Raw genomic sequence first — 24,333 nt, forward strand, 5'->3', positions numbered from 1 at the left:
ATCACAAAAGCTAAACAATGAACTATACATGGTACTGCTCTATTCAAAACTGTTAAATGGAATGAATTACTCCTCTTTACTGCGTAACTGTGATGCTGAAACAATCAAAAACATACGCGTCACCCACTCCCTCCTGGTTAATGGGTCTGAAGGTATTGCTCAAACACAAACACACAGTAAAAGGCTACTGCAGTAGAGAACAAGGCCGTCTGCCTCTCCTCTCCTTTCTGAATTCCTGCAGCGGTGTCCAGTGCACTGTAATTCCCTGGCATTTCCTCAAACACTGTTTGCTAATGTGCTCCCACACGGCATAACCATATAGGGAAGTAGCCTTTCCTAAGGAGAGTGAACCACAGAGATGCATAAAGACTACATATCTTTTTACATACTTCATTCTGAATGTATAATTTCCTTGTTCAGGCCTATAGGTTTTGTGCGTACAGCCAATAAATAGGCAAAATATTTGGCTACACATATAATTGAAATGGGATTCAAAGTTGGGCTTTTTTATTTTCTTCCCTGATGTCCACATATAAAGTTTGTGTGGTTTTATGTAACAAAAATAGTCATAATTCATTTTTACATGACCATTTACCAAACTCTGCTTATCCCCTGGAATTAAACAGGCTGTTTTTGTTTTAGTGTCTTTAAGACTGATATGTAAATGACTGTATTGTGCCTCATACAAAAAAGTCTGCATTGAAGCACTTCTTATAACTTCAACATAAACAGGCAGAGCTAAACTGCTGCAAGCTAAACAGCTGAATGTATGTTTATGTATATGGTAAAGGTGGGTGAAATGCACTCAATTTCCATCACTATATTGTCTACCACTTTGACGAGAACGATATCAGATATGAGATTTACAAAAGTAACAACAGTAATAACAAAAACAAAACAACACTGCAATAACAGTAATAATAATAATTATTATGCTATTGCTCTTCTTCTTATTATTATTATTATTACTATTATTATAATTGCAACCAATGACAATTATTATAGGAATTTCTATGTTCGCTTCAAAATTAAAAATAATACAAAGTTCAATCATAACAAAAAAAAAAAAACAATAAGTTTGCTGAAAGCTGAAAAATATTCTTCAATGTGTAAATGCTGCCCTGCACTCTAGTAGCTTCTTCAGTTCCCAGTTTTGCAAGCAATGCTCAGCAGTTAAAACAGGCTCAGTTTGTCTCGAGGGTGGTGTTGTTTGTGGTTCACTGATTTTGGGCTTATCATTGTATCAACAGTAAAAATGTTGGCTGTGTGGGACTGTCTTCTGGTTTCTGTGAGGGACATTAGACAAGCAATTGGTAATTATCAAGAGTCAAGAGTATCAAGTATCAAGAGAAGGTACTACAGGTTTGATTCCATCTGAAAACACAACATCCTGTGATATGAAGAACAAAGCAAATCAATACAAGCAGAAAGTCCCTGTGAGTACAACCATCTGTAGCCGAGAAACAACTGACAAACAATAGCCAAAGTTCAAAGTGTAACTAAAAAAAAAAGAAATGGAGTTTAATGCCTTGGATGACCAACTGTTCTCTAATGCTGAGAATGTTGGATCTTTACACACTGTAATAATTTTATTTCATGTAAACTTATTTATCTATTCTCTGCTTATATTATTTTGTGAACTTTTATTTTTTGGCCAGTGAATTTTGGCTCTCCAACTTTAAGCCTACAGCCCTGTATACCACAAAAAAGAACAACAGTTCTGTGGAAAAAAAAAACCAAAAAAAAACAGGCAAAATATAAACCACAGTGCACATACCAAACCAAGCATAAACAAGTGATGAGCTTCTGATGAATTCAGAACTCCCTGAGGAGTCTTGTATTGCAGTTAACTGCATACTGCAAATCCCCTAGGCTCTCGCCAGGGTGCCAGACTCTCTAACTAACACACAAACAACACATGTAAACATGTCGGCTGCTGAGAGAAAAGGGATGTTAAACATCTCTGGCTGCATTTCAATCTTTTTTTTTCAAAATGTTACTTAACACTTGACATTTCAGACCTTCAGTTAATTTTATCTGCTGTTTTCTTCTGTGCCTCTTTTTGAATACGGCTCTCCAGAGGAAAACAGCCACTCGTTGGCATTCATACAGCCTGACTCAACCACCCCCATCTTAGTACTGCTGGACCTGCTGCATGTGGTCTAAAGCAGTGTGCAGTAATCCTACAGCCAAATGCATAAGTCTGATCAAATGACGTTTTTATTTATTTTCTAAGTAGGAATAAGTAAACATTCTCTACAGAGAAGATATTACTGCACATTTTTTTAATGCATACTTACTGTTTATTTGCTGAGTCAAAAACATTGGGGGCTTGTATTTATGTTTTTTTTCAATATGTTAACCTTAGCAAATTAATAGAAATGTACCCTAAAATTAGCAAAATAGCATATTTAAATTTGTTCCCCGTAGAGGATGTATTAACTTATTTTCACTTCAAAAATTAACAAAATGTCTAAAAACTGATTGGGGATCCAATCCCTTACACTTTGGCATATGACTATGTATTCGCCTTTGGTCATCAAGATGTAAAAAACATACCACAGTGAAATCCTCCATTACTTTTTCTCTCAGCATAATTTCCTACTGACTAATTCATCGCTCTGGTCTCCAGTGTCATCCTAGTCCCAGTTCGGATTCTGTTCCTGAGGTCTGTGTAGACCATTTTACTGAATTAGTCCAAACTGCAGTTCCAGAGTTAAAAAACTATTTATAAAAACAGTTAAGTATTCAGATCTTAGATATTTACAGGAATTATAGTATGATCTATCTAAACTCAAGGCATTAATTAAGATAGTAATAAGCTACAATATGGTACTACATAGGGTTCTTTCTAGTAGGAAAAAAAAATATTCAAAAAGTGTTATCCCACATATTTCACTACCAAAACATAATGATATTTAGTCCATAGGCGGAGCCTTACTTTAGCCACACCCCCATATTTTAGAGCAGGAAGTGAGACTGCATCCCTGTCCTTCATGGCCACATGGTGAGTAGTTAGATCCCATTGTTTTGAAGTAAATGTGTTCCAAAGTCTGAAAATCAGTGTGGAACATTGATACTGAAACATATTTTCTGCTACTAAGTAAACTTTGTGTTTTAATAAAAAAATGCTATTTTATGCATGTACAACTGTTGTTGCTGCAACTGCTAGTCACGTACTGGCTAGCATTTTTGAGTTCTCTCACTATCAAAACAGTCACTACTGAAACATTTACTAAAGTTTTGGTAGTGTTTTGATTGTTTTGGCAGTGACAAAATGGAATGTTTCCTCATTCGTTTTAATAAACTAAACATAATTAAAGTACAGAGTCACTCAAAGCAAAAAGATTTTAGTCTAAAGTCCAAGTCAGTTGTAAGTCCAAAATGAGTTTGAACCTGTTCAATAGAATGATCCATATATGAGATTTTCACACTTGAGTTTTTTCTGGCCTGAGGGCGTCTTCCACCAAAGGTTTAGTACATTAGGTACAGCATGAAAGCTATTTCAGAGCCCAGGTGCGGTCAAGTGAACACGTCCCTGGTGCTCCTGAAAACAACCGTCTGGGATTCGTTTCAAGTAAGCCCAGGTGCAGTTTGCATTATGTATGAAAGCTCTCTGCTCCTGAGGCTGCGTGCCGAATAGAGTGACTGGATCAACTTGTCACGTTACACCCTGTTTCATGTTTCGTAATGCCGGGAAAAGGGATGCTGTGGTCTATGGAGAAGATGGAAAGTGGTGTGAGTGCGTGCAGGGATTTGCAGCATGAGTTTCACTTTGCTTGTAAAGACTCTATGCAGCAGTTCTGACTTTTCTGATGACCCTATGCATCATTTCCATTTTTTGTGATGACCTTATACACCAGTTCTCACCTTTTTCACAACTCTATGCACTACTTTTGACTTTTCTGATGAAGCTATGCATCAGTTCTTACCTTTCTGATGACCACCAGCCTAAACTACAGTTGTACAAGAAAGACAAAACGAAAGCAAACAAAGGAATAGTTTGTTTGTGGTGACCTATCTGATATCCTAATTTGCACCTTGCGTACCTGATGCCTTATCAAGTTCGGCATTACGGACATTTGATTCTAATCTGCATTTACCCAAATTTCCTCTATGCTGATATTATACAAAATATCTATTCATTGTAGATCACGTTGTGTCTGACCTCTGCTGTCTCTATTAAATTCTATCCTTCACTGTTTTTGCATTAATCTTCTAATGACAAAACATCTCTGTCTCACTAGTCCCTGCTAACTCAAGCTAGCTAAAAGGGGATGGGCTCCTCTTCTAGCCTTTGTCCCTCTAGAGGCCCTTGTGATATATATATATATATATCATATTATATCTGCTAACTAAAGCATACCATCAGTATGTTGTGATGTAAGTCGCAAAAACACGGTAGGGATGAAAGCGGTAATGTTTACAGATGATGTTATATTTTTGGTTTAGATCTTTCATCTAAGGTAACTGTTTGCCATTTGAATTTTTTAAAATATTTTCTTTATTAATTCTATATCAATGGTATACAACTTCAGACAAAAAGTCAGGTTGAAAGGGAAAAGGACTGGAGCTTGAAATATTTGTTGGGTTTGGACGTCATTTCTCAAATACGTGTCAAGCTGGGGTAGGTACAAATTTCGGGTTCTCACAGCCCACCTCCCATTTTAACAGTGCTACATTGAGAAAACGGCTGCAATGTAAATTAAAGACAAACCAATTCAAGGACAGCCAGATTAGTTCAGCTAATTTTTAATTTGTGTGGCCAAAAATATGTCTTTATATGTAATATGCTCTAAGTACATAAAGATAAATAAGGAACAACACACAACAGCCAATCATAAGTGAGCTCATTTACATATTTCTGTCTTTCTGCACAGGAAATAAAACGGCCTGTTTAAACTCTAAGAGATAAAGAGAGGTTGTAAAATGGTCATTTAAGGTTTAGTAAAGCTCTAAAAAGGAAATGTGTAATAAAATTTGTATTTGTGTCTCACCATCACCCAGATCCCACTAAGGGAAAATATGTGTCTGTACTCCCTCATATTAACAGACACAGACAGGACTAGGCTAGTGATTAGAGAAGAAAGATAGGGACATACTCTTCCTCTCCACACACAGTACTGCAGAACAAGAGGCAATGCTACCACTCTTTCCACAGCTACTAATTATCCAGAAAACAGGGCCCAAGATGGAGACAATCCACTGATGTCTTATTTAGAAAGAGGCCAGCATGAGAGTGTGGAATAACAAACATAAGAGCGAGACAGAGGGAGAAATAAGGAGAAATATATCTACACAGTCACTCCTCATTCGATAGCAGAGCTGTTTTGTGATAGCAGTGGTTAACGACAAGGGGGAAATGAACAAATGGAGAGAAACAGATAGAGAGGAAAAGGGAGGGAAGAGATCTCTTGGTTTCTCTGTGCATTCAGTGACACAGACGTTGCAAAACATTGCCTAATAAGGGCAGATCACTGATTGCCAGTTGGCAAGGTCCTACTAAACTCTCTCTCTCTCTCCCACTCTCTTAATCTCAAACAAACACTTGCACTGCAACCAGCCTCCTGAGTAACAAGTAGCTCTGGATGACAGAAAGAGATCAAATCAATTTTTAACTAAAGGTCAAAACAGACTATACTTGCCAATATTAAAGGGCCAACATCATGGAAAATCAAGCTTTCCTCTTTTTTGAGAATAAAAGAGATTGATGTTCTAAGCAAACACTGTTAATGTCTCAACATATCATATCACTCGACAGTCCATGAAAACTAAGCTGCAAAAACAGGCTGTTATTAATTCGCTGTTTTTGTGATGTCACAAAAAACAACATGTTTACACATTTACACATAGCCCCATATTCAGCCTACAGCAGTTTAGCCCTGCCCATTCATGCAGCTGAATAGGGGGATATACATACAGAATGTTTCAGCCTGGACTGGTTTTCTGAATGAGGCACAATACAGGGCACCCAATTAGAAGAGAGCTCATTTACATATATCAGTCTTAAAGGCACAGTAACAAAAACAGCCTGTTCACTTTAAGAGATAAAGAGAGCTTGTAAAATGGTCATGTAAATATCAATTATGACTGTTTTGCATACATAAAACCACCTACACAGCATAAGAGGACCTGTAATGGAATACAAGAAAAAGGTCAAATATGGGTCCCTTATTAACAGCTGCATACAGCAATGACTGGGGTCAAACCACCCTGCACTTTTTGCGTCCATGTTGCAAGACTATGCACTGACAAATATAGAGATTTGATGGACCAAGCTGCTCATTTGGATACGTCCACCAGAGCATAAATAAAAAAAAACTTGTATCTCCATTTTTCAGTTTTTGACATAATTTGAAAATGCCTGTTACATGTGTGTAAATTCATGATGAATGGACCAAAAGAAACTCTGGTCTGGTTCCATAGACTTGCATTAAAAGTAAAGTAGGTTTTTTTCAATCTCCTGTAAAGTTAGCATTTAGGAGATACAAGGTTTGGACACAACAACAGCGATATACTTGACTGAAAGGTTAGAAAAGTGGAAATTTCAATTGTTTCTAGCACAGCAGAATGAGAGTCTGTTTTCTATCTACAGGCCAAAGAAGGAATCTGGTTATGGACAGACTTTGGTAAATATGACGACTGTGCTCCAGTACAGACCATGACCTCTTGCTGCTAGGCAAAGAGTGAGTGAGTGTTCGTTGAGTAGCCGAGTGGAGACAGCACACAGAACAAAACAGAGAAAAGGATAGAAAGAAAGACACAGTATTCTAGTTTTTTAAAAGTAGGATGTTTTTAGTTAGTAAGGTTAGTCAGTGGTTTCGGGTTTTGTGTGGGAATATATCCTTTTTATGGAAAATAACCAAACCAAAGAAAATATTCAGCCATGATACACTTTCAGGTACAACAAACAAAATAAACTGATAGGATCTGACAGAAACACAGACACACACAGCTCTTACCATTCCAGTCGAGGGTGATTTTGTCCGGGTAGGCTGGGATTGTCTGGTCTTCTTTTAAAAGTGGACTCTGGTAGGACACCAAGAACGGCACAGATTCCCAAACCTGCCCCACACAGCACACACAGACAGACAGTTACCACATGTATCTCTGAATGTGAGAGTACAGTGATGAAGACAGGCTATACCTTAGCAGCATTGACCATTCTCCAGGCGTTGAGCAGGCCGAAGCCATGTTTGTGGCTGTGGTGAAAGCCAGCTCCATTGGTCTCCCATTCTGCCTCTGTATCATACTTAAAACAATGGCATACATGTATATAAATATTGATATAAAGAAGGCAAGAAATTCATGACTGATAGTGTCATGACATAGAAGACAGTATTGTATAACAGTTTGTAAAGATGCCACCTTCAACATGTCAAGTCAACACATTTCTTCATTTGGTGTGCAAACAGTACTGTGCAAAATTCAGATACCAGCATCAGGATTACAAAAAAAAAAACGTATGCAACCGAAAATTACACAAAAGCCTCAGTAACTAAACATGATATCCACATTTTCAGTATTTAGTGTGTACTCCCTCTGCCAGAACTCTGCATAGACATTTTTTTATACCTCCAAAGTTCTGTCTTTAGAAGTTGGTTGCATTTTTTTGCTTCTCATGAACGAAGTAATCCCAAAAACATTCAGTGATGTTGAGATCTGGACTTCCTTTTTATTGTGGATTATCTCATGTCTAATTTCCTCAAAATTATCTCTTAAAAAATGAATAATTTGTACTTGATGGCTGTTTCGACTGGAAGTTAAATATACGAAGGGTGGTCTCTGACTTTTACACAGTACTGTGTGCGCACCCTTTTGCATGGTAATGCCTGACCTCTGCTATTCAAAACTTGCTCTTAAGCTGTCAAGAGAGGACTGATATGTATGAGTATGCATGTAATAAAGAGAAAGCCTTACCTTTGTGGCTGTGTATGTGATGATGTGCTGAACATCACGCCAGCTTAGACAAGGCCGCACCTGCAGCATCAGTGCCACCATCCCCGCTGCCAATGGAGCTGCTGCAGAAGTGCCTGTGTGTGCATCAGTACAACCTGTTCCGTGCTGCAGCGACCAGTCTGATGTCACCTACAAACACAGATAAACAAAAACAAAAGCTGTTACTATACTGCCCTCAAAAAACTGGCCCCAAACCTAATTTCAGATCAGTCTCATGCTGTGAAACAAGCCTGTCCAGTCAAATAACAGCATGTAGGCTTCAAGGGCCCACATCCTACATTTTTGTTTTCTGATTCTTTCACAGACAGTCCACTTATATTTTTGTGGCCTTGTGTGATGCAAAGTGAAAGGGAGGGGCTAAACTGATGTAGTCCGAATGGGTGGATATATGTAGATATGTGACAACACAATAACAAGGAATTCAAAAACAGGCACCTTTTGCAGCTTAGTTGCCTAATATGTATCATAGGAGCTGGGAATAGAATTTGTTTTGAAACTGGCAACACATTATAAACACCATAAAATGTTAACATTGCATGTTCTTAGTTTCACCTTTTTAACCATCCATAGTCTACTTTGAAGCCAAGCAGTTCTTGTCCTGTATATTTTTTCCCCCCTGTGCTCCGTTGCTAAGACTGACTCTGAGGCTTCTCTTCTTGTTCAAACACCGCTTTCCTTCCATGGCCCTCAAAATTAATTCCAGCTACTGCCATGATGTGATCCTGTTTACCATATAAATAGCTAAACAAATATTTACAAGCAAAACACAATGTAGCAGTATCAGTAATTGTGCAGACTTCCCTGGACAGTGCTCATGAGAGAGAAACCAATAAAAGCAACCATTTCCTTCAAAACAAGAAGGTATAAAAGTGGAATGAGAGTGAGAGGGCTGCAATCCCATAGGGCTTGGAAGATCTAGTAACTTTTTCCTTTCTGGACGTTGGAGATGAAAATTAAAAACTGCGTTCACGCTATTCTCTTGTTCACAATGGCTTCAAATTATTTACATGTTCAGGTTCATGTGAGCCCTGCATTCCCATAATGAAAATAATGATACAGCATTACTGAAAGTAATAAATACATTCAGATAAAGCTTATTTTGTCCACTAGTGTGACTACAACTATATGTACGGATTTTTAAATAAAAAGAAAATCTCTCTTTGGGGTCACATTTCATCAAAAATGGGATTAATCATGATGACCTACAAGAGTGCAATTAATTGTGATTATTTTGATTGTTGCACAGACCTGTTTTTTTCCATGACATGGGCCCTTTAGGTAACAGTTCCCCAATTATATCCATAAACATGTGAAAACTCCTGAACTCACAGGGAGGGCAGAGATTCATTCGTGCAATCAAAAGGACATATTCATTAATGATCATAAGCACTGATGATCAGGCATGCATAATCATTTCATGAACAGCATTGAAAGTATCTCAAAGCAAAGAACATGACTGTGTTATTCAACCTAAGCTGAGATATTTGTAGAAAATCACCAAATCTTTTTATTCTGATCAGTCTCAACAAACAAAATATTATAGCTGAATTCTTTAAAGCAGACATCTTTATCCTATAGAAATGCTCCACTCAAATGATGAAGCCTGAGGGAATGAGCTGCAGCAACTAAGACTCAGGGTAGCAAATAGAAAACGAATAGCAGCCAAAACTCAGAGGATGTAAAGCTGTGATAAGTTAAACAGCACTTACAGGTTTACAGTAGTATATGATGCGTGAGGCAGCTGGGAGGTTATGTAAACAAATAAAAGAGCCTGGCACATGAAAAATGTCTAAACAACTGCCCAGACCTGGAGGTGCTTTGTCTGTGAGTGGGAGCCAAAATGCCATGTGTTAGATCACCAAGAAGTCTGAAGATTTCTTTCAGCTGAACACATGCACATATAGCGAAGACTAAGGGTGTGAGAGCATAACATTAAACTTCCAGCTATTTCTGCCTCAGCAGCAGCTACTGAGGCAGCTCCACAGAGGCAGCTATTGTGAAGTCTCCAAGTTATGGGCTCCTGCCCACATCAGAGTAAGTGACCTAAATCCAGAACTACGCATTCTATTGTTACAAAAGCAAAAGCATTATATTGTTCAAAAAGAGTCCCTCAAGGCATAATGGGGTCAAAAGTAAAGTGCTGTGAAAAGTCAGAGACCACCCTCTTATTTATTCAACTTCCACTCAAAACGGCTATGAAGTACAAGATATTTCTTTTTTTAAGCATCAGAAAAAAAACGTATAGTTTACAGTGTTGACTCTTTGCTCTTATTACAGCTTCTATTCTTTCCAGGAGAGACTGGTCTTCAGTTTTAAAAAGAAATGTACAGAAATGTTTTCCACACTTCCAAAGTTTAGTATTAGAAGTTGGTCACATTTTCTGCTTCACATGATCCAAGTAATAAATTTAGATTCATCAGTCCATAAAGCCTCACATCTCAGATGTCCAGTTTCAGACTTCTAGTGCAAATTCTTATCTTTTTTTCTTAACCTTTTCTCAGTAATGGCTTCTTGTCATGGAAAGGTGGAAGAGTTAAAGTGGCAGTAAAGTAAAAGAGTGGACAAGTTAAACACTGATAGATTTGATATACTTAGTGTTGTAATTTTCTGTTATGTGTATGTATTTCTTGCCTATTTTTCTGACACTGAAAATAAATAACTTGTACTTCATAGTCATTTGGACTGAAATTAAAAACATGAAACAGTGGTCTCTGACTTTGGCACACTACTGTAATGCTGGCTGATGTACTACAACCCTAATTACAGAAAAGCTGTAATGCTGTGTAAAATGTAAATAAATGTAAATAAAAATGGAATGCAAATGATTTGCAAATCTCACAGACCCATATTTTATTCACAATACAACACAGAACACATATCAGATGTTGAAAGTAAAACATTTTACCATTTCATGAAAAATATTAACTCACTTAGAACTTGATGGCAGCAACGCATCTAAAAAAAGATGGGACAGGGCCGTGTCTACCATTGTGCAGCATCCCCTCTTCTTTTAACAACAGTCTGTAAACGTCTGGAAAGTGAGGAGACCAATTGCTGGAGTTTTGGGAGAGGAATGTTGTCCTATTCTTGTCTGATGTAGGACTCTAGCTGCTCAACAGTCCTGGGTCTTCTTTGCTGGATTTTTCGTTTAATGATGCGCCAAATGTTTTCTATTGGTGAAAGGTCTGGACTGCAGCACCCGGACTCTTCTACAATGCCATGCTGTTGTGAAGGATGCACTATGTGGTTAAGCATTGTCTTGTTGAAATATGCAAGGCATTCCCTGAAAGACATGCTGTCTGGATGGGAGCACGTTGCCAAAACCTGTATATTTTGTTCAGCATCAATGGTGCCTTCACAGATGTGCAAGACACCCATTCCATGTGCACTAATGCTCCCCCATACCATCATGGATGCTGGTTTTTGAACTGTGTGCTAATAACAAGCTGGGAGGTCTTTAGTCTGGAGGATGCAGTGTCCATTATTTCCAAAAAGAATTTCAAATTTTGATTCATCTGACCACAGGACACTTTTCCACTTTGCCTCAGCCCATCTTAAAGGAGCTTGGGCCCAGAGAAGATGGTGGTGTTTCTGGATTGTGTTGATATATGGTTTCTTCTTTGCATGATACAGCTTTCACTTGCATTTGTGGATTGCATGGTGAACTGTGTTCACAGACAATGATTTCTGGAAGTGTTTCTGAGCCCATGCAGTGATTTCCACTAGAGAATCATGCTTGTTTTCAATGCAGTGCTGCCTGAGGGCCTGTAGATCATGAGCATCCAATACTGACCGTTGGCCTTGTCCCTTGTGTACAGGAATTTCTCCAGATTCTCTGCATCTTTTGATATGTACTGTAGATGGTGGGATATCCAAAGTCTTCGCAATTATGCGCTGAGGAACATTTTTCTGAAATTCTTCCACAGTTTTTAAACATAGTTTTTTGCAGATTGGTGAATCTCTGCCCATCTTTGCTTCTGAGAGACTCTGCCTCTCTAAAATGCTCTTTTTATACCCACTCGTGAATTAGTTGCAAATTGTTCCTCCAGCTGTTTTTTTTTTTATTAGTACCACTTTCTTTTCCAGCCTTTTGTTGCCCCTGTCCCAACTTTTTAGTGATGTGTTGCTGCCATCAAGTTCTAAATTACTTAATGTTTTTCATGAAATGGTAAAATGTCTCACTTTCAACATCTGATGTGTTCTATGTTCTATTGTGAATAAAATATGGGTCTATGCGATTTGCAAATCATTGCATTCTGTTTTTATTTACATTTACTTACATTTTACACAGCATCACAACTTTTTTGGAATTGGAGTTGTACGATATTGATAATGAGAACCATGATATTGGTTCTCAATATTATTAAGTTATATATCTGATAGATGATAGGTATTTTGTCCATGATCTAAAGCCCATATAGTAGCAGTTTCCCTTTTGCTGAAGCAGTTTTCCTTATGATATCCAGGACCTGACTTGCTTAGTTAACTGCAGTTAACTGCACTGTATGTCATTTGATGCTTTAGACTTGTTTTGAAAGAACAGTCCAAAATATACAAACGCTACATAAACAGACAGTTTCCATTCTGGAAATGCGGCTTGTGCCTGTTTAATGTTCACAATGCTGAGTAAGGTTCCCCTGGTGTTATTTTAAGGGAAGAATACAGAACAAAACAGCTGAATCAAACAAGCTATGTCACATCTGTAAGACATTCCCCTAGCATAGAGCAGCAATACTCATGAAGAATGACGTCATTAACTTTATTAATGTAAACTTAAATATCGCCTGATACTGCAATACTAGGTGTGTAATGACTCGATATGTTTTTAAATGTGCAATAAAATAAGAAGTGAATCTCCCAACTATCCAGACTATGCTAATGTTAGTTCCTCTCTTCATGTAGGTCTTCCATTTCAACTGCCAGTTCTCTAGCCTTGCTCTGTTACATCAGTCTTTCTGCGTTTAATCAGCCACCCAGCAACTTGTTGACATATCACACAGACCCAAAGGTTTGAACCAGCTGTTCATCAGACATTTAAAAAGAACAAATGGTCATTTCCCATGTCAAACTACATGCCTTAAAGGAACACTCCAACATTTTCTAACTAAATCTCTATCTGTGGCATCTGTAGCTTATGGCCAATTACCATGGACAATAATTTTGAGGTATTTTCCTGAACTCAGTAAAAGAACAGAATATCTGTTGACTCCAAAAACACTTACAACAGAAACTAAAGGGCAATTGCTTCAACATCTGCACACTGGCTTCTATTACAAACAAGTTTACCCTTTTAAAAATCAAACAAAGAGTTCTCAGAGCAACAGCATATATGTCCTCTAATACTTTTGCCAATGTATTGACACACTGCAAGGTTTAAGTGTAAAGCAGCCTCACCATACAGAGTGTTTAGCACAGCAATAACAGATTTTTAACCAGTGTCTTGTGTATAATACTGTGCAAAAGTCAGAGACCACCCTTCATTCATTTAGTTTCCAGTCAGAACAGCCACTGGGTACAAATTATTCATTTTTCAGCACTGGAAAACAGATATTAAACACATATTAAACAGAAAATTACACAGAAGCCTCAACAACTAAATATATCAGCATTTTTTCAGCATTTAGTGTCTCCACACTTTGCCTTTTATTACAACTTCCATTCTTTTGAGAAGACTTGCTTTCAGTCGGTCAAAGAAATCTGCAGGGATATTTTTGCACACTTCCAAAGTTCAGTCTTCGAAGTTGGTTGCATTTTCTGCTTTTCATGATTCACGTAATCCACATTCAGTGATGTTGAGGTCTGGACTCTGGGGTAGTCAGCACATTGTTCTGAGAACACCAGCAGCTTTTTTGTCTGATTTGCAAGGTTTTCTTCTTCTTTTTTCCCCGCTTTTTCTCAGTTTTTAACATCTACACATTCTTTCAGACCCACGGCATTGAGTTGTCTTCTCACAGTATAAGAATGGACAGAAACACCTGTGGATTTTTCCAGATCTGAAGCAAGAGTGGAAATTTTCTTTAAGTGCTGTTTATCTGATGGGGACAGATTTTGGTGTACTACCAGGTCTCGCACAGCTGTTACGAGTCCCATTTTCTCTGTATATTATATTTTTTGGACTCCATTTTGGAAACTTGTACTTAATGGCTGTTGTGATTGGAAATTAAATAAACAGACTTCTGAACAGTACTATAAATAGATGGAACCTGCAAATAATTCTAAAAAAACGAAGTTCTAAAGGACCAACTCTGTTTTCTGAAAGAGAGACTAATGCAGCCAAGCAGGCTTGTAAAATAAATCTCATTACTGAAGATTAGTAGAAGGGAGAGGCAAACCCTGAATACAATTTTTCAGTCTGGCTGAGGTTTTGGACAGTTGCAGTGGCTTAAACACATTTGAGGTCGGTGTATTAGAGCTGCCAAACCATGTCACCAAGGACACAAGGGTAAACAATGCCAAACAGAGCCTTACATTACAAGCTTTTCAAGCATGCCTTTTCTAATGTTCTTCCCACAGCTATTCGCCTGGCTCTCTGCGTGCGTATGTAATAATGATCTAAATGCCCTCTCCTGAAACATATACACTTTTCCAGGCAAGCAGACACGCATGATCCATCAGCACTACTGTAAGCTACACTACACAGTCTACAGTCCCGGGACCCATGTGTAAATATCAGCCTTGTCATACAAACTCATACCAGTGTCATAACTCTAATGGTACATGTTAGACATGTCTTAGCTTGGATAATGTCAGAGGGGGCCACTTGCTGCCTGCTTTTCAGCATTTGATTATGGTGTCAAAATGACAAGCTTCCAGTCTTCATCCGTAAACTAAGATGCGAAGCATCTGGCTGTTGATTTGCAGGTCTCGCAGCACTCCTACAGCAAGCTCAGAGCACATCATTACACATCTCAGTATTTCTGGCCAGAAGTTATTATTTATTAACTTACTTTTTATTTAAATAGTGATAAGCACAACTTTGGAATATAGACCAAGGAGAAAGGTACTGCGGTAAACATACAAATACACTGATGCATTAAAATACACAATGGGCCCAGGTTAAGCCTAGGCCTAATAATTCTCTACTGAAACTGAAATGTAGTCAGAGATTAAGCTTAAAACATGTCCTAGAAACTGGCACAATATGTGTAAAATAAATAACGTAGTGTGTAAAACGTTCTAACATACTGTTGATTTTGTGAGTGTTTCAAATTGCTGCTATTAGCATGTCAGAGAATTTTCCTTCTGAAGTTTTCTTTGCTATGCTTCACATTGCTTATTTATATTTTGCTTCACATTTGATTTAACAGTTTAGGTCTGAGAGCTGCAAATCACCTAGACTGGAAAGACTGTAAGGTCTCAAATTCAGCAGAAAACAAAATTATAAATAAAAAAGTAAGCCAAGGTAGCAACAAGCAACATGACAACAGGATGTAGTTACTCACAATACTGCGCTGTTGTTTTCCTCCACTGCTGAAAGTGACAGCGAGCATAGACGCGCACTCTTCTGCATAGAATGGTTTTCTCCCGTTCTCATCTACTGCTCCTAATACGTGGACACAAAGAAACTGACCATTCACTCTCAGTGAACAGTTAAAATACCAACAACAACAGCAGGGGTGGAAAACATATAGACTAACTACACTTAATTTAAAGTACAGGGTCAAAATATTTCTCAATTAAAAGTGGAACTATTGAGAAAAAATATATAAGTGGGTGGAAAAAAGTATGAACATCCATAAGTATATAAATGCAGAGTTAAGGCTTTTTTCATCTATTTATTTATTTATTTATTTATTTATTTTTACAATAAAGTGATACTTGGCATGAGCTAATCATGTACTACTTCTGTTTTGACAGGGAATGAAGACAAAATTAGCCTATTTTGCACACTGTGCCAATGACCTCCAGCAGATCTGGTATCTATTTCGTGGAGCAACGCCCCACCAATCAATCATATATACACTAGTTTGTACAAACTTCTATAGTGGCAAGTGACAAAACTACTGTTAATTTCTCACCCCATTAGCTGTACTTTTACTATTTCAGTAAATAACAAATCTTTCAAAATAATTATTTAGTACAGTAACAAATTACTATTAATATAATTTCTGCCCCGAATACTCATAGGAGTGGTACTAGCATACACAGCAATATTACTCCATTAATTTTCCAGCTGTAAACTGCTTGACCTACATTAAATTTTTTGAGTATTTATTTTGCAATGACGCATATTTATTCAGTTCAATTTTCATATTAAAATCTGCCCTTGCTGATGGTAAACACATTTAAAAACAATGAAGTTTCTAGTCCAGCTGAATGAAAGGTTAAGAACGAAAGGGTGTACTTCTTACCAATAGTGACAGTGTAGATGGAGTTAGCATAGCCATCGTAGTTGCAGTTGTCATTATACTGTCCCCCGTTGCCACTAGCAACAACAAAAATGCTTCCGAAGCCTTTCCTGCCAGCTATAACACCATGTTGTAGGGCTGCCTGTGAAGAGAGGGCAGAAACATGGTTAAAAAATGACCTCAGTAGGATGAGACAAGCTGAGAGAGAAGACCAGAGTTGACCACCATCACTCCTGCTTCTAATTAAGAAGAAAGGACATTTCAGGATTGTTTTGAAGCTTGTAAACATGTCATTTTGTTTATTACCCTAAAACATGCAAAGCGAAGCAAAGTTGCAGGATATTCTTTCATGTAAGTCGAACACAAGCTAATTCCCCTTCTCTAGTAACTCTGCTATAATATTAAAGAGGCATTGCTTAATGGTTTCCTGGGTTTCCTTTCCCTTGGAATGTGTCCTGTGCTAATGGTTATGGAGGAGGTGCAGTGGCAGCACCGAACAGTTCTGTCAGTGATTTTCTTTCTTTCCTTCTGCTGGACAAAAGGCATTTGTCTTTAAGGCAGATTATCTATTTCTCAGACTCTGCATTGTACAGATTACAGGGTCATTCTGGCCTAATACTAGCCTTTAATATGTTGTTTGCTGTGTTATGCGGTATTCGGTAGCACAGCAGTGCATCTCTGAGTTTCATCAGCTTAACAGAATTTATAATTCATTTCTAACAATCTTTTTCATGTTTTCGCTCACTCAGCGTTCTTTAACTACAATACCCAGCATGCATTATACAACCCTTGGGAATCTCTGTGATGTTAACCAATCCTGACAGCTAGCCTTGTCACTGACCTTTAGGCCAATAAACACAACCAAGGTAGCAAGCTTAGCAAGTTTTTGAACAAAATCTTGATTAAGAAAACAATATTATCTTTATTCAACACAAAATGGACACCAGACAATTTTTTACACTTACAGGGAAAGTAAAGAGGCCATACTGAGCCGAGATACACAGCCTAAATAACCTGGTGATTACAAAATTGTATTTTGTAGTCCTTCCTCAACTGATGAGTCGCTTTCATCATTTAACTAATCTATTCTATTCATTCTAACGATGGTTCGGAGACAGTTATCACAGTTATATGGCTCCAAAAAAATCAGTCTTTCTAGCAGTAATGTTGGCTATCTGCCTTCCTTTTGCACTCACCAGCTAACATAAATAAATAGATAAATAAATAAATGAATGAATGCAAAAATAACTCGCACAACAGATACATCAGAAAGGAGTTTTCCTAGTCTTTAAACTGCAAAATCACACTCTAGAGACTACCACAGACGGCAGGCTAGCATGGTTACAACAGACACTGGGGTAGTGGTTTTTCATTTTGGTTGCAGTATCCCTTTAAAAAGCTTCCAAGTCTTGCTTCATAAGACACCTCTGGCTCCCTTGATTCATATTCTTCACATCCAAATGCACACTAAAACTTGATAAAGATGCAACCACTCCACAAATTATTTCTTACTTGAAGCTCCTTAACAAATCTTCCTATCAATACAACATAAAACCCTCCTTAGCTCTGCAAAAATATCTCCTGGAGCTCAGCAGTTATTGGGATTTAGTTTATTGGGCCACTGAGAGAGACTGAAATAACTGTTACAGAACTTCAGCGAAGTTTCCAAAGTGCATGCCAGGCAGATGAAGGGAGGAACATACAAGCATCTGATGGCATGTTGATGTACTAACATCTAACTTTTAGCGTAGTTTTGACGGAAAGCATCGACTATGTCAACATACTAATCTTCTACTGGGGGTTGGGGGCTTCTTAACTGCCACAAAAATCGTTATAAACCATACGGCGATGTTAAGACAGCAGCTTGTAAGGCTTAAATCAAACACTCTTCCAAGTGTTTTTTGTAGGCTCATGCTTATTTTGGTGGAACACGGATGTGGCAAATGAGGACAGAAACAATCAGATTTCATGTGTTTAGACAAAGGAAAGATACAACATGTGACGGAAATGTGGGGAAACAAATCAGATCTGGCTGCAAGCCTAAACACAGACACTGCGGCTTAAGCGCAGCTTCTAATCTCTTGCCAATCTCTAGACTGATTTATTACTCAAGTTCTTAAGACTAATTAAAAGCTTAACCCTCAACATGCCAACGTGCTCCAGCCACATAAATTAGCAAAAGGACTCCGTGAACAAGTCAAATGAAACACATTTTTAGCAAAGAACTTTTTTCCAAACTTCTTCATAAGTATCAAATCACATCAAGGCCAGCCATTCTGACCCAAAAAACATCTGGATCTGCTATAATTTCACTGTGTAACTGAATGGACAGGAATCTGACTGCTTTTCAACAGCAAAGGATCCATGGGGATCCAAACATTCTTGACTGACAGGAAAAAAAAAAAATACTTGAACAAAGCCAGTAACAACAAAACAAGAAAAGAAAAAGAAAAATGCTCTCATCAGGAAATCAATGCTGTATAGCACCTACCAAATGCTTCAGGACACAACTATGGACCATAGAAAGTGCAGTAAACCATCTATGCCGCTTTTGTGCCATCTAGTCCTGCATTATTTCAAATGTGTTTGCATACATGGTCACCAAATGAGTGAACGCAATACGCGATTTTCAAGCAATCTATCTAACAATGCTAAATGATAAACAGTGCTGCTAACTAAGAGAGAGCATTAGCTTAGCTAGCAGGATACCAGGATAACATGTTCGATTCCGGCTGACCAAAGCGCTGACACAACTTTAGATGAGAATGATTAAAATCTGAGGGAGTGAAGTCGAGCCGCTGGCGATGAAGGGACAGAAATGAGATAATAAACATGTTCTGTGGTGTTTGGATGTGTAGCCTGATCAGCAACTTAACAATAGCTTAGCGAGTAGCTAACAGACCCAGCCAGTGCAACCCACCACAGTACAGGCTTGATTCTGAAACTGCTGCTCTGCTGAAACAATGTAGATGATAAAAGCTGATGTCTAGGAGTAGAAGTGGAGTTAACGGTGTTGGAGTGACAAAAAGGTATAATCAGACCTGTTCTGTGGTGTCTGGCACTGCGTTTTGCCATCAGACAGACAAATCAGCAGCATCAGACAGATGTTTAGATTGGAGTGTTATTTCAAACTGCTACAGCTGGGAAATATGACAATATCATTGAGTGTGTCTACATGCACTTAACAGTCTAATAACTGCAGAAAACCAGAATTCATTCAACACATTTACATGCACTGGGTAATCAGATAATGGGAAAACTCCAGGTAATGCCGCAATTTCTTTTTTTAAAACACTGAGTTACTCGAGTGGAAAATATGAATATGCATCATCGAGAAGATGTATATTCAAAGTCTTCATTTCATTAAGCATGTAGTTGGCTTCGGTGCGGTGTTAAACGCTGTATGCTATTTCTGGTACAGTGTTTTCTTTTCGCACATACGCAGACTGAGAAAATCGAAAGAAATCAGAGTAAGGGTTACATGCAGTAAAAAACCCAGAGCAAAAATCCAGCTCTCTTTATCAGATTTTGTAATCAGATTTCTAGGCTTTAATCTGATCTAAAGAATCAGAGTATGCTGTTTACATGACCACTTGAATAATCAGATAACTGCTGAAATACGATGATGATCAGATTAAGGTGCATGTTAACACACTTAGTATCGTGAGAAATTACCCCACAGAATGTCATAATATGCTTTTCTAACCGCATGTTTGATTGCAGAGCGTATAATCAGTCCTGTTTAATTGGCATTAGTGAAGTATCATATGTGAAATGTTGAATACTGATCACTGGATTCATAGATTTTATTATTATTTTTAAAATGCAACATTACTTTGTCTGTTCCAACTTATCAGATATCAGAAAAAAGAAATACTGTGACACATCATGCATCTTTAAAAGATCTTTAAATAGCAAGATATTTTTTTTGCCATTTTGCCCAGCTTGACAAACTTTTATTTCATGACGTGTTTCTTGTACACCAGTAGAGCAGAAGCTTTAGGCGACGCTGAGTTATTGTGCTAAAATCTTTGCATTTTATTCATTTTACTGAATCTGTAACCCTGCAGAAAGAAATGCTGTAGTTCTCCATAATGCTAATCCCATCCCTAAAAAATACATAAATATATTAAGAACAGCACAGTCAATGTATTTATGGTGATTCTCACGCATGCTACAAAACAAAAACTTTGCAACATGTGAATATCTACTACTATTCATCTTATACAGTGTCCTTTCCACTATATGAACCTTGGAAAGAAGTACTCAAAGCCATCTTCTTGAAAATATTTCAGTCTTTCTGTAGATCAACTAATGCATCTCTCCCTTTGTGTATGCACATATATAATTAGGTATGAAAATCAGTGAAATAAAGCCTAGACTAACCCAGCTGGGGCTTGGAGCTGGGTTACTGGACATTTGACAGAGACCAAAATCACCACAAGGATGATCCAGCCAAAAAAACAGACACGAAGTCTATCTATCTTGAAATTAAACTGTCTGCAAACCTAAGAAAGAAGTATAGATTTGAATAACAAAAAGAGTAGATGATCAGGCAAAAACATAACACCACAACACTTCACAAAAAAACATTTTCACGGTATTCAATTTTCACAATGCTTAGCTTTCTTGATGTGTGATATGTTTGAACAGACAAAAAAGCATCAGCAGTGCCACATTTAAGAACACAATGATCTTCATCGTTTTACATCCTGCTCTGCACCTTATTTAGTTATACAGCACCAATTATGTGCGCCTTGTAATAAAACATACAGTTGGTCAGTGATCTTTCAGTATTGACGATACTTACAATATTCTCAGAAAAGCGCATGTGCCTTAATATAACAGTTTATCTTGATGAACACAGTCATATCGCCCGCATCTAACAATATGTATTTTATTTTTTTTATTCCCCTTAAAGGGTTTGAGACAGTAGTTTCTATATATGTAACAGGTAATGAGAGAAGACAGGTACTGCTTTATGACGGTGCCCTCTGCAGGACGAGAAAGGAAGAACAAACAATAATGTTGGACAGTCCATGAATTCAACACTGTTAGGACCAAAACGTAAATGCCAGCACTGACCATGCCCAGAGGATGAGGTCCATCAACAGTGCGTCCATCATCATCTGGACCCCAACTACAACAGAAAGGACAGCCGCTAAGATCCTCAGAAATATTTGATGTGATCATGGCAGACAAATTGCTACCCAATGTCTTCATTCAGAAATGACAAACTAGTAACATCTTCTCCAAATTAGTATCTTCACTAGTATCTCCAGGGACATCAAGAGTCAAGAGTGCAACAGAAACTAAATTTGTCTTTTGAGAACTGCTCTGGTGTGACAAACTGTCCTTTACATGGTTTAATTTGTACTAATTTGTAATCAGATTTGTGATCTGATATTTTTTTGTGATTGCACTGTTGACTTTTATATGTCACTAAAATCAGTAACAGAGCAAAGGTAAAGACAGAAATAAGAAAAAAGGTATAACATGTGACCTACAGGTACCAAGCTCGATTAGAATAAATACCTGCAGCTGTAAACATCATTGATCTGGTAATGTTTATTAAAAGCCACTGCCTCCATGCTGTCTGTGAGTGGTCCATCCAGAACTCTGATACCTGAAAAGCAAAACATTGAGGAGGACACAGGAGATGAGGAGATGAGCCTTTCATCCTCTATCAGTGAGATAAAGAACATTTTTTCACCAGCATTCTGCCGGCATCCTAGAATAGCTTATGCAGGACATGGCAGAACAATTAACAAACCACATTACTTAATTACAGCTATTTTGGGGTCACTTATGTTACCTTTGCAATTGAACCTCTACAATGTTATGTGGGACTGAATTAAGGGCTGTAAAATAAACAATTTCTTTATTGAAATCGCAATTTTTTAAATTGCAAGCGCTGCCAATTTAATTATAGCATATACAACCAACAGCATTGTAGTTTTAAATGGGGAGATTTAACTTGATAACATGGAAATATATCAGAAGCAATCACACACTCATCTGCACCAGCTAGCACTCACGTTCACTGGCCAAATAAGGTTCTGTTTCAGGAGAGCTTCTGAAACTCATACAAGCCTCACATTACCCACCTGCCACTCTGCTGCCGTACGCCACTCCCACAGCACAGAAGCTATTGTTGGACACAGCAGCGATCTCACCCGCACATCGGGTTCCGTGGTGGTTATCGCTGCGGGCGTCAGGGTGGGGCATGGGATCCGGGTCGTTTGAGTTCAAGTCGTAACTGCCCTCTGGACACTAGGTGAACATAAGGTTGGATGAGTGTGTGTGTTTTTATCACCTTAACAACATGCTAGGTGTGCAATAAGGCTCAACATTATTGTGCAACTGGAAATCTGCAACAGTGATGTAGCAGAAGTAAAATGACCCCCCACCTTTAAAAAATTTGATTTTTAAACAACTATAGCTTATCAAAAGAAAGTTGAAAATTCAGAATGATAACTCAGATAATTGATAGTTCAGCACGTTTGTTTAAACATAATTACAGGAATTTGAAATATTCAGGGTAAGAAAGTTTTGTATGTTCAGTAACTGTATAACTGCACACTTCTAATATTACATATCCATGATGCTAATAATTAGTAAAAAACACTCATCATATGATGAGTCAGGTGGTATGGACAGGATTCCACCAAAGTTAAAATGAAATCTACGTCAAAGTTGCAAGGCACAGTGCAATCGCAGACTGTTTTGAAATAACCACAAAACTAGAATTTCTCCTATATTGTACAGCCCTGGTGTACAACTTGGGAGACCTTAGGGAAAAAAAAAATCTGGTCCACTCACATAGTTGGGCTGAATGTCCTCCAATGTGTGCTGCACCCCGTCATCCACTACAACCACAGTGACTCCCGCTCCTGTGATGTTCCGCTCCCACACCCCTGTTACGTTGATGTCCATACCACGTTTCACATCATTGTGCTGTAGAGAAGGAGCAAGGATTAAGCAGATACACAGTGACAATAAAGCTCCAATTAAATGAGAAGAGTTCACAGTGACTGAACCAACGCACTAGCGCAGTGGCATAGCATTTTTTTTTTCAATAGGTGGACATTTAACTATTTAAGCAATAAAACACGAGAGGGAGTGTGTTATCGCAAAATAACATCACGGCTGTGATTTGGTCACAGGCATGAGACGAAGGTGAGTGCCGTACATCATCACAGCCTTGAGTGTTCTGTTGCTCTTATACAACAGTTAAATAAAGTAAGAAATGCAGTGAATGTGGCATTTAATGTTTTAGTGTTAGCGGTTCCTTCTGCTAAATTATAGTTCCTTAACAAGCAGCTCGTTACTATGTCAGAGTAATGAACTCCGCTCACTTGCTGCGCAGCCTGCAGTTCGTTCTACAGCTCTTTACACTAAATTGCGACACTGTCATCACCACTGAGCAGCTTTTCAGTTGGCAGCTGTGACAGAAGAACAGCTAAACAACCTGGAATCAGCCAGAAATGAACCGAATACCATTCATCAAACGTGTAGTCTGATCTTCAGAGTCTGACCAAATCGGAGTGAGCCATAAAACTGCCGTAATAACAAGTTTAGCTCAGTTTTGTAAATTTTTGCCAGATCAATATTAATGTTGTTTTGTTTCAGCCAGTCTGTAAAGCATCTTACAGCCCATTTTGTTTGGCGAATGGTATTCGGTTCGTTTCTGGCTCACTCTTTATTAATTCATTTTAAGCACGAACTTGTCTATTTATATTAACAGAGAATGAAGATCAATCTTTGCTTGGAAGTTAAAGGTAATTTGTATGGTTTAGTGATCATTTGAAGTAAAACCAAAGTTTATTCACAACTGTATATATTTAAAGAAATATGTGCATTTCTTAAGCAAAGCCTGAATACAGACTGGAAGATGGAGAGAAAAACAAACATGCGACATGTGAAGTTGCTGGTAAAGCACTTAATGTCTGCCGCTGGCCTGAAGGGAAATATTGATTAAAATGATGGCCGATTAGAAGCTGTTAAAAGCGGCACTGAAGGTCAG

The 24,333-nt window shown here is 38.0% G+C and overlaps 1 protein-coding gene across 1 annotated transcript in view; it reads right to left on the minus strand.

The window, feature by feature from the left end:
* Positions 1-24,333, minus strand: part of pcsk7 (proprotein convertase subtilisin/kexin type 7) — a 38,807-nt gene that overhangs the window by 6,709 nt on the left and 7,765 nt on the right. The window contains exons 3-11 of the mRNA XM_036556217.1: positions 23,130-23,264; positions 22,415-22,580; positions 21,843-21,933; positions 21,393-21,447; positions 16,311-16,449; positions 15,402-15,502; positions 7,921-8,088; positions 7,148-7,252; positions 6,963-7,065 (exon numbers count right to left, since the gene is read on the minus strand). Coding sequence (XP_036412110.1) covers positions 6,963-7,065; positions 7,148-7,252; positions 7,921-8,088; positions 15,402-15,502; positions 16,311-16,449; positions 21,393-21,447; positions 21,843-21,933; positions 22,415-22,580; positions 23,130-23,264 — 1,063 coding nt within the window. The remainder of the gene's footprint in view (positions 1-6,962; positions 7,066-7,147; positions 7,253-7,920; positions 8,089-15,401; positions 15,503-16,310; positions 16,450-21,392; positions 21,448-21,842; positions 21,934-22,414; positions 22,581-23,129; positions 23,265-24,333) is intronic.

This window comes from Colossoma macropomum, unplaced genomic scaffold (assembly GCF_904425465.1).
Source record: "Colossoma macropomum unplaced genomic scaffold, Colossoma_macropomum, whole genome shotgun sequence".
In the NCBI taxonomy this organism is placed as follows: Eukaryota; Metazoa; Chordata; class Actinopteri; order Characiformes; family Serrasalmidae; genus Colossoma; species Colossoma macropomum.